This window comes from Acanthisitta chloris, unplaced genomic scaffold (assembly GCF_000695815.1).
Source record: "Acanthisitta chloris isolate BGI_N310 unplaced genomic scaffold, ASM69581v1 scaffold650, whole genome shotgun sequence".
In the NCBI taxonomy this organism is placed as follows: Eukaryota; Metazoa; Chordata; class Aves; order Passeriformes; family Acanthisittidae; genus Acanthisitta; species Acanthisitta chloris.
This window is the reverse complement of record NW_008649756.1, coordinates 87,203-100,177: the sequence shown is the minus strand read 5'-3', so window position 1 is coordinate 100,177 and position 12,975 is coordinate 87,203. Positions and strand designations below refer to the sequence as shown.

The 12,975-nt window shown below is 34.4% G+C and overlaps 1 protein-coding gene across 1 annotated transcript in view; it reads left to right on the top strand.

The window, feature by feature from the left end:
* RYR2 (ryanodine receptor 2 (cardiac)) overlaps positions 1-12,975 on the top strand; it is a gene marked incomplete at its 5' end in the record, with an annotated part of 271,378 nt that overhangs the window by 171,905 nt on the left and 86,498 nt on the right. The window contains 8 exons of the mRNA XM_009069811.1: positions 102-322; positions 1,577-1,667; positions 4,250-4,390; positions 5,051-5,214; positions 7,503-7,581; positions 8,223-8,312; positions 9,925-10,062; positions 12,179-12,256. Coding sequence (XP_009068059.1) covers positions 102-322; positions 1,577-1,667; positions 4,250-4,390; positions 5,051-5,214; positions 7,503-7,581; positions 8,223-8,312; positions 9,925-10,062; positions 12,179-12,256 — 1,002 coding nt within the window. The remainder of the gene's footprint in view (positions 1-101; positions 323-1,576; positions 1,668-4,249; positions 4,391-5,050; positions 5,215-7,502; positions 7,582-8,222; positions 8,313-9,924; positions 10,063-12,178; positions 12,257-12,975) is intronic.

Sequence of the window (12,975 nt, the reverse complement as noted above, 5' to 3'; positions counted from 1 at the left end):
ACTCTTTATAGCTACTGCGAAATCAAAACAAACAACAAGTTCTTTTCATTTGTTGCAACACTGGTGAGACAAGTCTAATTTCTGTCCCATTTAATTCATAGGCTGCTTTAAGTGCTACAGATATGGCTTTGGCTCTGAATCGATACCTTTGCACAGCAGTCTTGCCTCTCTTGACCAGATGTGCTCCTCTTTTTGCTGGCACAGAGCACCATGCTTCCCTCATTGATTCCTTATTACATACTGTGTACAGACTCTCAAAGGGATGCTCTCTTACCAAGGCTCAGCGAGATTCTATTGAAGAGTGTTTGCTGTCTATTTGTGGGTAAGAAAATTCTTCTGGCTGTACAGGAATGTTAAGTGAGATAGTAACCTATGATATTTATAATACAGGAATACAGCACTATGCCACCAGTAACATAATTAAGATTTGGTTTCCTGGCAGATGATTGTGATATTTTTAGTATACTATATTGAATTTGCAACTCTATTAATCACTCATATACAGTCCTCAGTTATTTTGTTATCTCCAAATCAGTTATATTGAAACCTCGGTGATTAACTAAGAGGATGTACTGCAAAAAGACAAAGCTCTGGAATTGTACTATTATACATACATTGAATTGCCATTTAAATACTTTTTGCTGTACAGACTGGCAGCGTGGTTGATAATCAGTAACTTATAGAGTTCTATGTGGATATTTATTTATGGTGTGTTACATTTTTAATCCTAATGAATGACTTGTATTGTTATACCTCATTATTAACACCTATGGGAAAAATTTTGTTTGGGTGTCTGCAGTCTCAAAACCAGTTGATTATTATCCAAGTTTTTATAAGCCTAGAAGCTCAATTATCAGAAGTTGACTAGGCACTTATGAATTCAGTTTCTAATGAAAGTTAACATTTAGGATTTCAGTTCACCAGACAATGCTTTTTAAAATATATCAACATGATTTGTTGGGTTTTTTTCATAATGTGGAAATGTGCTCTGAAACAACAATTATTTATATTATAGTCCTGTAAAAAGGTACTGGATAACATTTTTTATAAAATATCACATTGACCATTTTATATATATATTACCTTGATAGGAATGAAGAAAATGGAACAGATTTTGCTATTTATATGGAAAGCTTTAATGTCCATACTATTCTAACATATATACTCTTTACTATTTCTACTGCCCTTCCAGTTGGCGCCCACTGCTACGTGTCTAGTTTAGCACATCCAAAGAGTTGGTGCTTTTTTGTCTTCAGTAGTTTCTAAGATATTTTAAGAGCCATTGAGATATATTACAAGAAATTAACATTATATCCTTTTCTCATTGGCATGGTGATCCTAATACACAATATCAAAATTCAGTACTTTTTTTCCCCTGCTTCCCTCTGTCTATAGATCAGATATTTTCTTGGCTTCTTTGAAGCACCTTTTTTAGCGCTACAAGCAAAATGTTATTACTTTATGAATTTGGAGAATTTTAATGGTGTAGAACTGATACATTGCTTTACTGTATTTATTAATTATTTACATGAAACTATTCTGGTATACCCTTTTGAAATGGTTTGTCTGCTTTTAGGCAGTTGCGGCCTTCCATGATGCAGCATTTGCTGAGAAGATTAGTATTTGATGTTCCTCTATTAAATGAACATACAAAGATGCCTCTGAAGGTAAAAGTATATACTAGTGTTCAGCAACATTCCTTTTAACAGAAATACTTGCAACAGAAATACTTGCATGGAGAATATTCTCTATAATCTTTGTTACCTTATCTCCACTCTGCAATAATTTAAGACCATAGTTTTTAAAGATAAATTGTTGCTTTGGGAGAAATTCAGCCTAATTTGCATCCATCTATATGGAATTATGAAGTCCAAGTCTAATGTTTGCTTCTCCTTTAATTATCTCCTGTTTGTTTAAGACCATGTGGAAACGGAATAGAAAAAGCCCTTGGGGGCAAGAGGGAGAATCCAGTGCACAAAAGATAGTGATTGATATTATTGACCATTATTTCTGTCCTCTCTCTTGATTTTCCTTGCTCCTGGAAAATGGACTCTTTTTCTGTGGTTAGTACACGGAAAGCTAAGCCATACATGTTTAGTAATAGTGTTCCATTTTGTTTTCAGCCCCAAAAGGTTTACCTGTATTTCTTGATTCTGATTCCTAATGCACAAGGAAAATGTGGGGTTTTTTCCTTTTTGAGGTGACATATTCCTTAAAGATTCCTTAGATACCATCAGGAGTTTTAAGAAACATATGATTTCCCACCTTTTCTTCTGTTGTTTTTTAGCAGTTGTTTTTAATGCTTTCCCACCACAACTTTGAATGAGATAACTATTCTTTTCTTGTTTAATATCTTTTTATGCTTTAAAGGTGTATCAGGATCCCTGATCTCAGAATAGGAATTTAAATCATTAGTCTCAAAGTCAGGACCTGCTGCTAAAGTCCTGCTAAGGACTTCATAATTTGGTTTTGTTCCCCAAGAAGTCCTCAATCAAACTAAAGATGCTGGAGTAGTCATTCTTTAGTGTCGGTGTGTGAGAAAAGCAGTTGATAACTTAGTATACTACACTAAAGGGGACATTTCTAGTGTATTATGACATTTTATGTGCTGCTAAAACCAAATAGTAACTTGGTGCTCCCTGCATGGCTGTAGTCTTTCAGGTTTTTTGGGGGGAAGGAACAACCCCAGCTCTTTGACATCTGTGCATCTAAAAGAGAGGGGTTTACGATACTGATGATCATGACCACAGTTAGTTTCCCATGTTGCTGGACTGAACAGTAAGAAAATAATAACTGGATCCTTTTGGCAAGTTAGGCTTTGAAGTATGGATGTGAAGAGAACCATGGTGTTAGCATGGGAAAATTATTTTGTCCATTGACACCTAAAGAAGCAATAGGTATTTCTGAGATTATTTTGTCCATTGACACCTAAAGAAGTAATAGTATTTCTGAGGAAAATGAACTCCTTATCTGAAGACAGACCTATAACTTCTGAAAGGTTTCACTGGCAGTAAACTGATTTTCAGTGGTTTAGCCAGGGAATCCTAATTATGTCTCCTAATGTTTTTGGTTTAAAAGTACTGTGTATTCCTTATGGGCTTGTGCTGGCAAACAGATTATAGTTTTCTAAAGAGACAGCTACAAGTTAATCAGGCATCTGAAAATGTAATTTTGAATGGGAAGAGAGAAGGAAATAATGAATGCTAATCTGAATACAATGCTGTCTACTGTGAATACATTTGCTGGTTTCTACACTTAAAAATTGCCTCAGTTGAAGCAGCATGTGAATCCAAATCTGTGATGGTTTTCCTACATAATAGAGTGTGAACTTTATGGAATAGAGCTCCTCAGTTGAAGCAGCATGTGAATCCAAACCTGTGATGGTTTTCCTACATAATATAGTGTGAACTTTATGGAATAGAGCTGCCTTGGTTTCATTTCCTCTTAACTCATGGTCAGTGCTTCACTGGGGACTTCTCTAAGAATAAACCTGCCATTACTGCCTTGGCTTCATTTAAAAACATACATATGTATTAGTATTCACATGTAGTTCAAAAGCAAATTTGTCTGGCCATTGTGTAATAGAATATAATTTGAGAAAATATTTTCAAATATGTATTTGACTCTTAGAGTCAATATTTATAAGACCCCTCTGGCTCTACAGAAATGATAATACTTCTGTCTTTTTACATTCTATATGCATGCGAGTTCTTCTCCCCATTTTTATTTAATCATCCAACAATTTAAATAGTAAATAGCCAATAACAGATTATTTAAAACTGAAGATACAGAAATGTGTTACATGGATTTGTTTGGTTTATTTCTGATTGATTAAAATCACAACAGAACTGCACAGTGTCAAGATTATATTTTTGTTTACCAAAATCCTCACTTCTCTACATCACGACTTTTTTTTCAAATTCTTATCTTTATTTATGCACATTTATGTTATTAATTTCTGCGTTTTTCCATCTTGGCTGGAAAAAAGGTAATCCTGTCAGCTCTTTACTGACTGCAACTTGTAATACTTTGCCAACAAGCTTTGCAAAACAGTATTGAAACAAAGAAGAAAAAGCTGCTTATTCTGTGTATATATGCACCAATGCTTTAAAAAAATAGATATGCAACATGACTTATTAATAAAAGTATAGAAGCTTTTGCTGGTAGTGCCTGTGTAATGGTTGAGTGCCAGAATGGAAGAACCTTGACAGATATATTTTATTTGCTTTCAAAATACGTTCTCTCTTAGTTGCTGACAAATCATTATGAAAGATGCTGGAAGTATTACTGTTTGCCAAGTGGATGGGGTAACTTTGGTGCTGCCTCAGAAGAAGAACTTCATTTATCCAGAAAGTTGTTCTGGGGTATTTTTGATGCTTTATCTCAAAAGGTAAGGAATTTTAATATCCATATATTACTGTAAAATCCTTACTGTGTAATCTTTATTCGCTAATCTGTGTTTTTTTTACCCAGCTTTTATCAACACTGTATTATCCACTTTAAAGAAAATAATGTAGGCTTTAGTAAATGTAAATCTTCCTCTTCTACTTTCTGCTTGAAAGTAGGTATACCATTTTGTCTGCTCACTAAAAAAAAATTATATCACAAAAGAAGAAATCTTGAGATGTATCTGTACAGATCTGTATAGTTCTCTGCCTCATAGCTGTAGTTTCAGACCCCTTGAATCAATTCTGTTTTGGACAAAAGTTTAATACACCTTGATATGCATTTTTTATTCATTGTCTGAGTATTTTTAATAAGCCTGCTTAAAATTTCATGAGTTTTATTTCAAATCTAAGTATTTAGGAGTGCTCTGCGTATTCCTGTGCTATGTTCTCTTCCCATGCATCTGAAAATACCTAGTGTTGCTATCAGTGAAGTCAGTGCTTTTCCCATTTACTTGAGCAAGATCAAGGCTTGATCCTAGCTTTATCTATATGTTGGCCAGTCAGTTTTATTTATTTTCAGAACAAAAATTCAATTTCACACTGAGTAAGAAAGCCAAAGTTCCCATTCACTTCTCACTTTCTATCCCCTGTGTGTTCCACAGAAGTATGAACAAGAACTGTTCAAACTGGCTTTGCCTTGTCTGAGTGCAGTTGCAGGGGCCTTACCTCCAGATTATATGGAATCAAATTATGTCAATATGATGGAAAAACAGTCTTCAATGGATTCAGATGGGAACTTTAATCCTCAACCTGTTGATACCTCAAAGTAAGGAATTATTTTGTTGCAATTAGGATTTTTTTATCATTAATGTGTAAAATGTTGTTTCATGTGATGTGAACCTACAGCTTTTATTCTCTTTTGAATGCTTATCTTCTAGATAAAATGGAGACCTTAACTTTATATTTTTATTTGTGTATTTATTTTAAATCATATAAAGCAATAGCTGTCCAGTTACATAACTAATTTCTTGGTCAACTTAGAATATTTTTAATACATTTTTACCCTGAAGGTAGAACTGTCCATCTTTCTTTGCCTGCTGCAAAGCAACCAGCATGTTTTCAGGAGATGAAAAAGTACACTAGTCTACATCATCACTGTCATTACCAACATGTGCTTAGACACTAATTCCAGTGTGTGTGAATGACAGTGTAACTACAGAAAATAATGTTTGATGACACATTCATATAATCTCTTCTTACTATGAATAATTGGGATTTGACCAGAAAGATCTTCATTCTTTCTAGGCAATCAGACTCTGATCATCCTTTTTGAAGTACATTAACCAGACAAAGCACATATCAGAATGGAAATTTCCTGTCCTGAATTTTGACTACAGCCAGTGCCCCATTTTCTTTTGTATAGGACAGTTTTACAGCAGTGTGGTTATGCACTATATCTTGAAAAATTCCTGTTGTCAGACATGTGCTTATGTTGCCTCTATGAGTTTTCTGCCTCCATTAACATTCAGCGCACAGAGTGCTGTCAGTAGATTGATACATTCATTACACCATGCTTGTAGGTGTATGCACATTAAAATATGGTGGTAAAGACCATAATCCAGTCTGGAATATAGAAATTACATCAGTGACCATTACAATTCATTTGTCTAGGATGAATTTGCAATATGTGAAGATGTAGCAAAATTTAGTATGAATATTATACTGCCTTTAATCCAATATTAGATTATCTGATTCCATTTCAGAGAAAAATTATAGATAGGCAGAATATATTTGAAAAACTCATAAAATGTTACTTGACACTACCCAAGTCATAGGGTCACTTCATTGCCATAGGAGTCAACAGTTCTGGGATGATTCAAGACAAAGAAATCTCTACTGCTATCAGTGTCACTTTCAAATTATCTTACATTCTTTTAACATGCAAGTCCTGCATCACATTGCTTACTAGTATTAGACCTATTTATATGAAGCTATAGATAATAGAGTGTTATTGTACTTGTCAACTTACTGGATTTATGAAATTATTTGAAGTATTATAGCATTAGTGGAGTTTCCCTCAAAATACTCTCGTTCAAGAAATAGCAACCGATGACAGTGCTGGATGAATATTTTCTGACATTTGTGTGTGGTTAGGCTCTTGCAAACTGTTACTCTGACATAATTTTGGTTTACATTTCTGCTTTTTTCCACCTTATGACTGAAAATTAATATCCAGACACTTCTGCTTTGCAGTAGATGGCACTCTAACACTTCTGCTGCTAAAATTCTTTGTGTTAGGAGGGAAAATTTCACTGTTTCATTAGTAAAAAAGAAGCAATTATTCCCTTTCATTTGTAGGAATGCAGATGAAGAAAATTTCTGATATATGATAAGTTATTTTTGGAAGAGGATTCTGTCTCTAGTGCTTGTTTGATAGTTAAGGATTCCTACTTTTTGTTTACTTCCTCAGACACCTTAAATTCTGCACTGTCATATGCACCTATTGAAGGGCTAATGTATTACTTTGTGTGATGTTTCTATTATTATTAATAAGGATTTTAATATTTTTAGTATTCACTGGAGTGGTGGAAAATAAAGCCCTAGTAGATTTATAATTTTTGAGTTGTCTTAAGTTAGAGTGCTTCGAGCATATGATGCAATTTGTAGGAATACATAAGATAGATCATGTGTTTCAAAAAGGATTGTTAGCCATACTTAGTTGATAATGGAAACGTGCAATAAGTTACTACCATATTTCTGAAACTGTAGGTCATAGTTATATCTTTAGTTCTAAGAAAATGAATGCTAATAATAGACGTGTAACAAAAAGTTTGAGTGCTTGATATCATTCTTTATTTTTCCCAGCATGTAGATATCAAAGGTTGTCATTGGTTGCATCAATGGTTGTCATTCATTCAGTGCTCATTAAATGATTTAGATTTCTTCCTTGATTTAACTGGGCCTTGGAGCAAACTTTGTGAGAATACAGAGTACAGTAAGATGTGTTGAATGGATGCATACATTATTAATTATTTATTTGAAAGCTTTCATCACAACAAAAGCATTCACATTTTAGCATATATAATATAATGCTAATTTTCTCTTCACTTTCAGCATTACAATCCCTGAAAAGCTAGAATATTTCATTAACAAATATGCGGAACATGCTCATGACAAATGGTCAATGGAAAAGGTAAAACCAATATTCCTGTTAAAGTAAAATCAGAATTTTTATTTGTGTCCATTTCCATCTTTAAAATAGTTTACTCTGAATGTTATTATTTTTCATAATGATACAAGCTTGTGTGTAAGTAAGATATAAACAAATAATTTTCTTGAAATGCATTTGAGTGAAATTTCTAGAAATGCATATGAGTGTTTCAAAATAGTGTTTCATTGTTTCATTACTTCATTGTTGCCTTTTGAGTAAATATACTTGCTAATTGCTTAACAGTTTCATGGACTTGAAATGTCATTGTATTTTAACCAAAAAGGCTCCTAAGTGTTTTTATTCATTTGTGCACTTGTTTGTCCAGTGTTAAAAATAGTTCCTCAAATGTAGCACAGTATTCTGCTCTATATAAATCTTTAAAAGAAAATGTGTTGATACTGTAGCTTTGGGTAATCATTAATTTACAAAAAGATAGCATGATGCATGATTCATTTCTTAATGTGTAGATAATATAAATGTTGGTTGAGAAAATAGTACAAAGTAAACTTTAAAAGAACAGCTGTGCAGAAGCATTGTTCAGTTAATTTGTACCAATAAAAATAGGATTTTTCTTTTTTTTTTCTTTCCCTCATTTTTTCCTTTCTTGGTATTCCCATTTGCAGTTTGCCAATGGTTGGACATACGGTGAAACATTTTCTGAATCTGCAAAAGTGCAACCATTAATGAAACAATATAAGTTACTATCTGAAAAGGTAAGGAATTGTTCATTCTTGATCCAGGATGGTTGAAATATCACTGAAAATATTGCATTATGTTTACATAATATTGTAAAAAAATATTTAGATAATGTGTTGTTGCCTTCCTCAAAATCTCAGAAAGATATAGAATGATTTTATTGTATAATAAATAGGCCACTCGATCTATTTTCTCACATGGCTGAATTTACATGGCATAACTTGTGGTGAAACTGAAGTGTGATATTGGCAGTATATTTTTACAGTATGGTCATATGGCAATGCCTTCTTGCTTAGTGAAGACTTAGGTTTAGGCTTTGTCTGGTCTTCAGCAGAAGGTCATTGTGCTCGTTTGAAAGCAAACCAGTGAGAGACTCCAAGTCAGAAATAAAATTTAAAAGGAAAACCAGAACAACAAATGCAACAGTACAAAAAGAAACCACTGACAGAGTCAGAAAATAACCTGACACCCTGTCAGTCAGGGTGTTAGTAGTAGTCCGTTAACTGGTGGCTGCAGTCCTCCTGGAGCGATGGGTCTGTTGGAGCAGTGATCCTGCAGATCTGGTCCTCTCCCAAAGGTCCAGTGGCAGCTCTTGCCCTCTGGGAATCCACCCTTGGGGTGAAGCTTCTCAGGATGGGACAATGTAACTATGCCTGCATGGGTCCCTGACAGCCCATTAAACAGAGGCAGCCCCTGAGGGAGCCATCAGGGATGAGTAGGAGATAATGATCACTGCCCCACCTGCTTTAACAGCTTGTGGAGACAATAGAATACATACTATTGGTTAGACCCTACATTGTAACTCACAACAGTCATGAAGAAGATTAGGCATCTGGAGAACTCGATAAAGGAAGCAAGGCTAAAGGAACTGGGTTTGTTCAGCTTAAAGAAGAGAAAGCTGATGAAGATATAATCTCTGTTTCCTGGTACCTAAGTGTTAGTTATAGAGAAGATGGATATATTCTGTTCACAGAAATGCGCAGTGACAGGACAAGAAGCAATGGGTGTAAGTTTCTTCAGCAAAAATGCCTTCTGGAAATCCTTCTTCTCTTGCCAACTTAACCATTGGAACAGCTTGCCCAGAAAAGTGGTGAAATGACCTGCATACTGAAAGCATGACACAACAAGCCTCAGCTAACCTAATCTTGATAACCACTGCTAGCCCAATTAGGTTAGCTTATCTCACCTCAATAGAAGGTAGAGGCAGATGATGTCCAAAGGTCCATTCCAGCATGGATGTTTTTTATGATTCTATGATTATCTCTTTTAGTTCATGTAGCACACAAAACTCTGTTACTTCTGGTAATTGCTGCTCCATCTTTGAGTTCATGTCTAAGCCTGCTGTTAGCACAGGTATCCCTGTGATCATCAGCTTCCTGCAGGGCTGGTATTCTTCTGCCTGCCTCTAAAATGATAAACAAACATTTTAATTACTAGCCTCATTCCAGTAATCCTTGGCCATAAGGGTTGATTTCAGTACATTTCTTTGAATCTCAGTGTAACCAGGAAAAAGCCCAATAGTTGTTTGAATCTCAGTGTAACCAGGAAAAAGTCCAATAGTTGTTTTTTTTTTTTGCTCTGTACAGCTGCATAATAAACCAGTTAATTATTGCATGTGCATTCTTCTAGGAAAAAGAAATTTATCGATGGCCAATCAAAGAATCTCTAAAAACTATGCTGGCGTGGGGATGGCGAATTGAAAGGACACGTGAGGGAGATTCCATGGCGCTGTATAATCGGACACGTCGCATATCTCAAACCAGTCAAGTGAGCCATTTTGCTAAAAACTTATTGGAAAAAATGGCATGCAAAATATGCTTCCTGGTCTTTGGTTTTACAAGTGATGAAAAAAACCCTATGGCATAAAAACATGCAGAAGCATTTTTTGCATGCAATTGTACAATCCTGAAGATTGGTTTGGATTTCTTGTCACTGAAGCTGGAACTGTCTTTCCTTGTTCTAAAGCAATATATTAGTAGTAATTTAAAAAAAACCAACAAACTAGACAAAACTGAAATAGGTAAGTATTTGTTCACTTGATCTAATGTTAGATACAGTATTTAGAGGAATCATTTGCAACAGTTCATCATTACATATTAACAGTGAGTATTAATATGATATTAGACAGCCAATGTTCTGAATTATTTTATTTTTTTTTGGAATGGTCTTCTTAAATCAAAATAGTGTAAGGATAAAATGGAGAAATCTTGGCACTAAATTCTCTTAGAGCTCCATATACTTTACAATTAAAATGAGGAGGTGAGAAAATTTCATTCATACAGACACACATGGAAAAGGTGAAGAAATGGGGGAAATAAAATGGAGGAAACATCTTTGCCTCTCGTCTCCACTCAGCTCTGCACTATTAACACATATGAGTGGTGATATGCCTGTAAAAAATGAGCAGTTGAACCTGTCTCGCCACTCTTTATAGACACTATTGTATATCAAGTGATTTGATTTAGTACTTGGGCTAAACTACATGTTATAGTTTGCACACTGTAATTGCCTTCAAAATTATTAAATACCAAACTTCCTGACTTTTGTGTCTTTAATAGCAGCCCCAGTGTTACTGATAGAGATATTAGTAAATGTTTTAAGCATAAGGATCTCATTAGAATGAATAGCTTTACAGTTGAGATATCAACATATGAAAACAGCTTTTGCAGCTAAGTCTTCTCTTGCTATAATGAATTCATATAACTTTTCTAGAAGGTTTTCTGAAGCCTAAAATATCTCAGTATTTCAGAGTACATTGTCATATTAATACTCATCCTGTGTTTAAAATGTGTAGTGCTGTCTTCACATAATTACACAGAATAGCATTTTTCTGTACAGCTGAGAAATTGTAAGTATATTTAATTGCTACCTTCATGTTGATGTAACAATGCTTGCATTGTTTGCTTTAGAAAATATTACTTTCTCAGTATTTATTTACTGCATGCTTCTTGTACATACTTTGTGTTATTCTCTATTAAGAATAACTGGCTTTTGAAAGGAAGTCTTTGAACTTTTAGGCCTCTACATGTTCATGTACGTGCATATGAAAATAATATTGCATGTAGGAACAAAAGTCTGGACAACGTTTTTTCTAAAGGGAGACGTACATGTGGGGGAAATTATGTGTTACAGCAGTATCCACAGAGGAAAATCTAGCAATTCCTCTTTTCTAGCCACGTTCCTTGTATCAGTGGCTTGTCATCGATGGAACCTCTGCCATTTTTTATGCTTCTTTGAACATTTGTGTCAATGTAATGAGTAAACCTGTGACAAATTTAGACAGTAGAAGAAAAGAATGGCAAAATGGTGAGGTTTTCTGAGAGGGGAGGATGGTCAGAAAGTAAAAGATAAGTATTTAGTAGATTCTCATTTTAAATGTAGAAAGAGGGTTGAAAAGCCAAATTAAAAGTTTGGGGGTTTTGCCTGAATTCACCTTTAACTAAATAACCTGATATTTTGTCTGCTGAGGAAAAAAATCTCTATAAAATGCAGAGTTTTAGTCATACTGATATTTTGTCTGCTGAGGAAAAAAAATCTCTATAAAAGGCAGAGTTTTAGTCATGTCTTTATCCACTAGTCCTTATCCATAGTAAATTCAAACGTTAAATGAGTTCAAGTGAAATTTGCATTTGAATGAAAGGGATTTGTGTCTGATTACTGTCTGTCTTTGGGAACAAACTGTGTTGACCTTTGCCTAATTCTCCCTTAAATTTACCACCCTTGATGTATTTTCAGTTGTGCTGCATAGGATCCTTTTGCTCTCTAGAGGTATATAAGTGACTTTTTCCTTAAGTTCTTTCATTACTTTCAGTATCTTGTTGATGTTAACTTCTTCATATTAAATGCTTACGTAACTCCACTGTTTTGCACACTTGTCATTCAGATCTCTGTAGATACAGCCCATGGTTACACTCCTCGAGCAATTGACATGAGCAATGTCACCCTCTCCAGAGACTTACATGTAAGTCAGAAACAATTAACATGCCTACCCTCTTTCTTTTACATTTTTTTTTCTGTTCTGCTAGTTTATTTTAAACAATTTGATACCTAATGTTACTTTCTTTGATATGCTTTGATTTTGGTGGGATTTTTTTGTCACTTTTATCAATGTGCTCTGATCCTCTATCCTCGGCTACTTAAAAACCAAGAGGGTTGTGTTTTTTTCATGTTGAAAAGCTTCTAAGTTTTCTTTAGTTCTGGATTGATTTTCCTAACTGTCTTTATGAACATTTGAGAGAACCCTCTTTAGAGGAGCTAGCATCGTCAGTTTTTTTCTGTTTATCATTTACTTCTCTGTGATCTTTCCAAAACATTTTGTCATTGCTCTTTTTTTCACAAAATGAAGAAATAAGAATCAGGAACCACCGTTACAATGATTATCGTGAGAATAGAGAATGGAGGAATTGGATGTAGGATTTTGACACGTCTATCAATAGATTACTGTTATATATTTAATTGATAAATTATGTTTCTGTCTTTAGTTAGGGTTTTTCTTCATGGTGTTTGATGGAGTATGGTGCTAATTTTTATGGTCTACTAATTTACTGTATGATTGCAATATTATGTAGCCATACACTAAATAGTTAAAAATTAGTTAGTGTGTTTGTACCTGTCTAGTGATGGCAACATGGTGTTCAAAGTTGGCTACAATAGACCTCTGAAACAAAGGGTTAATTTTGC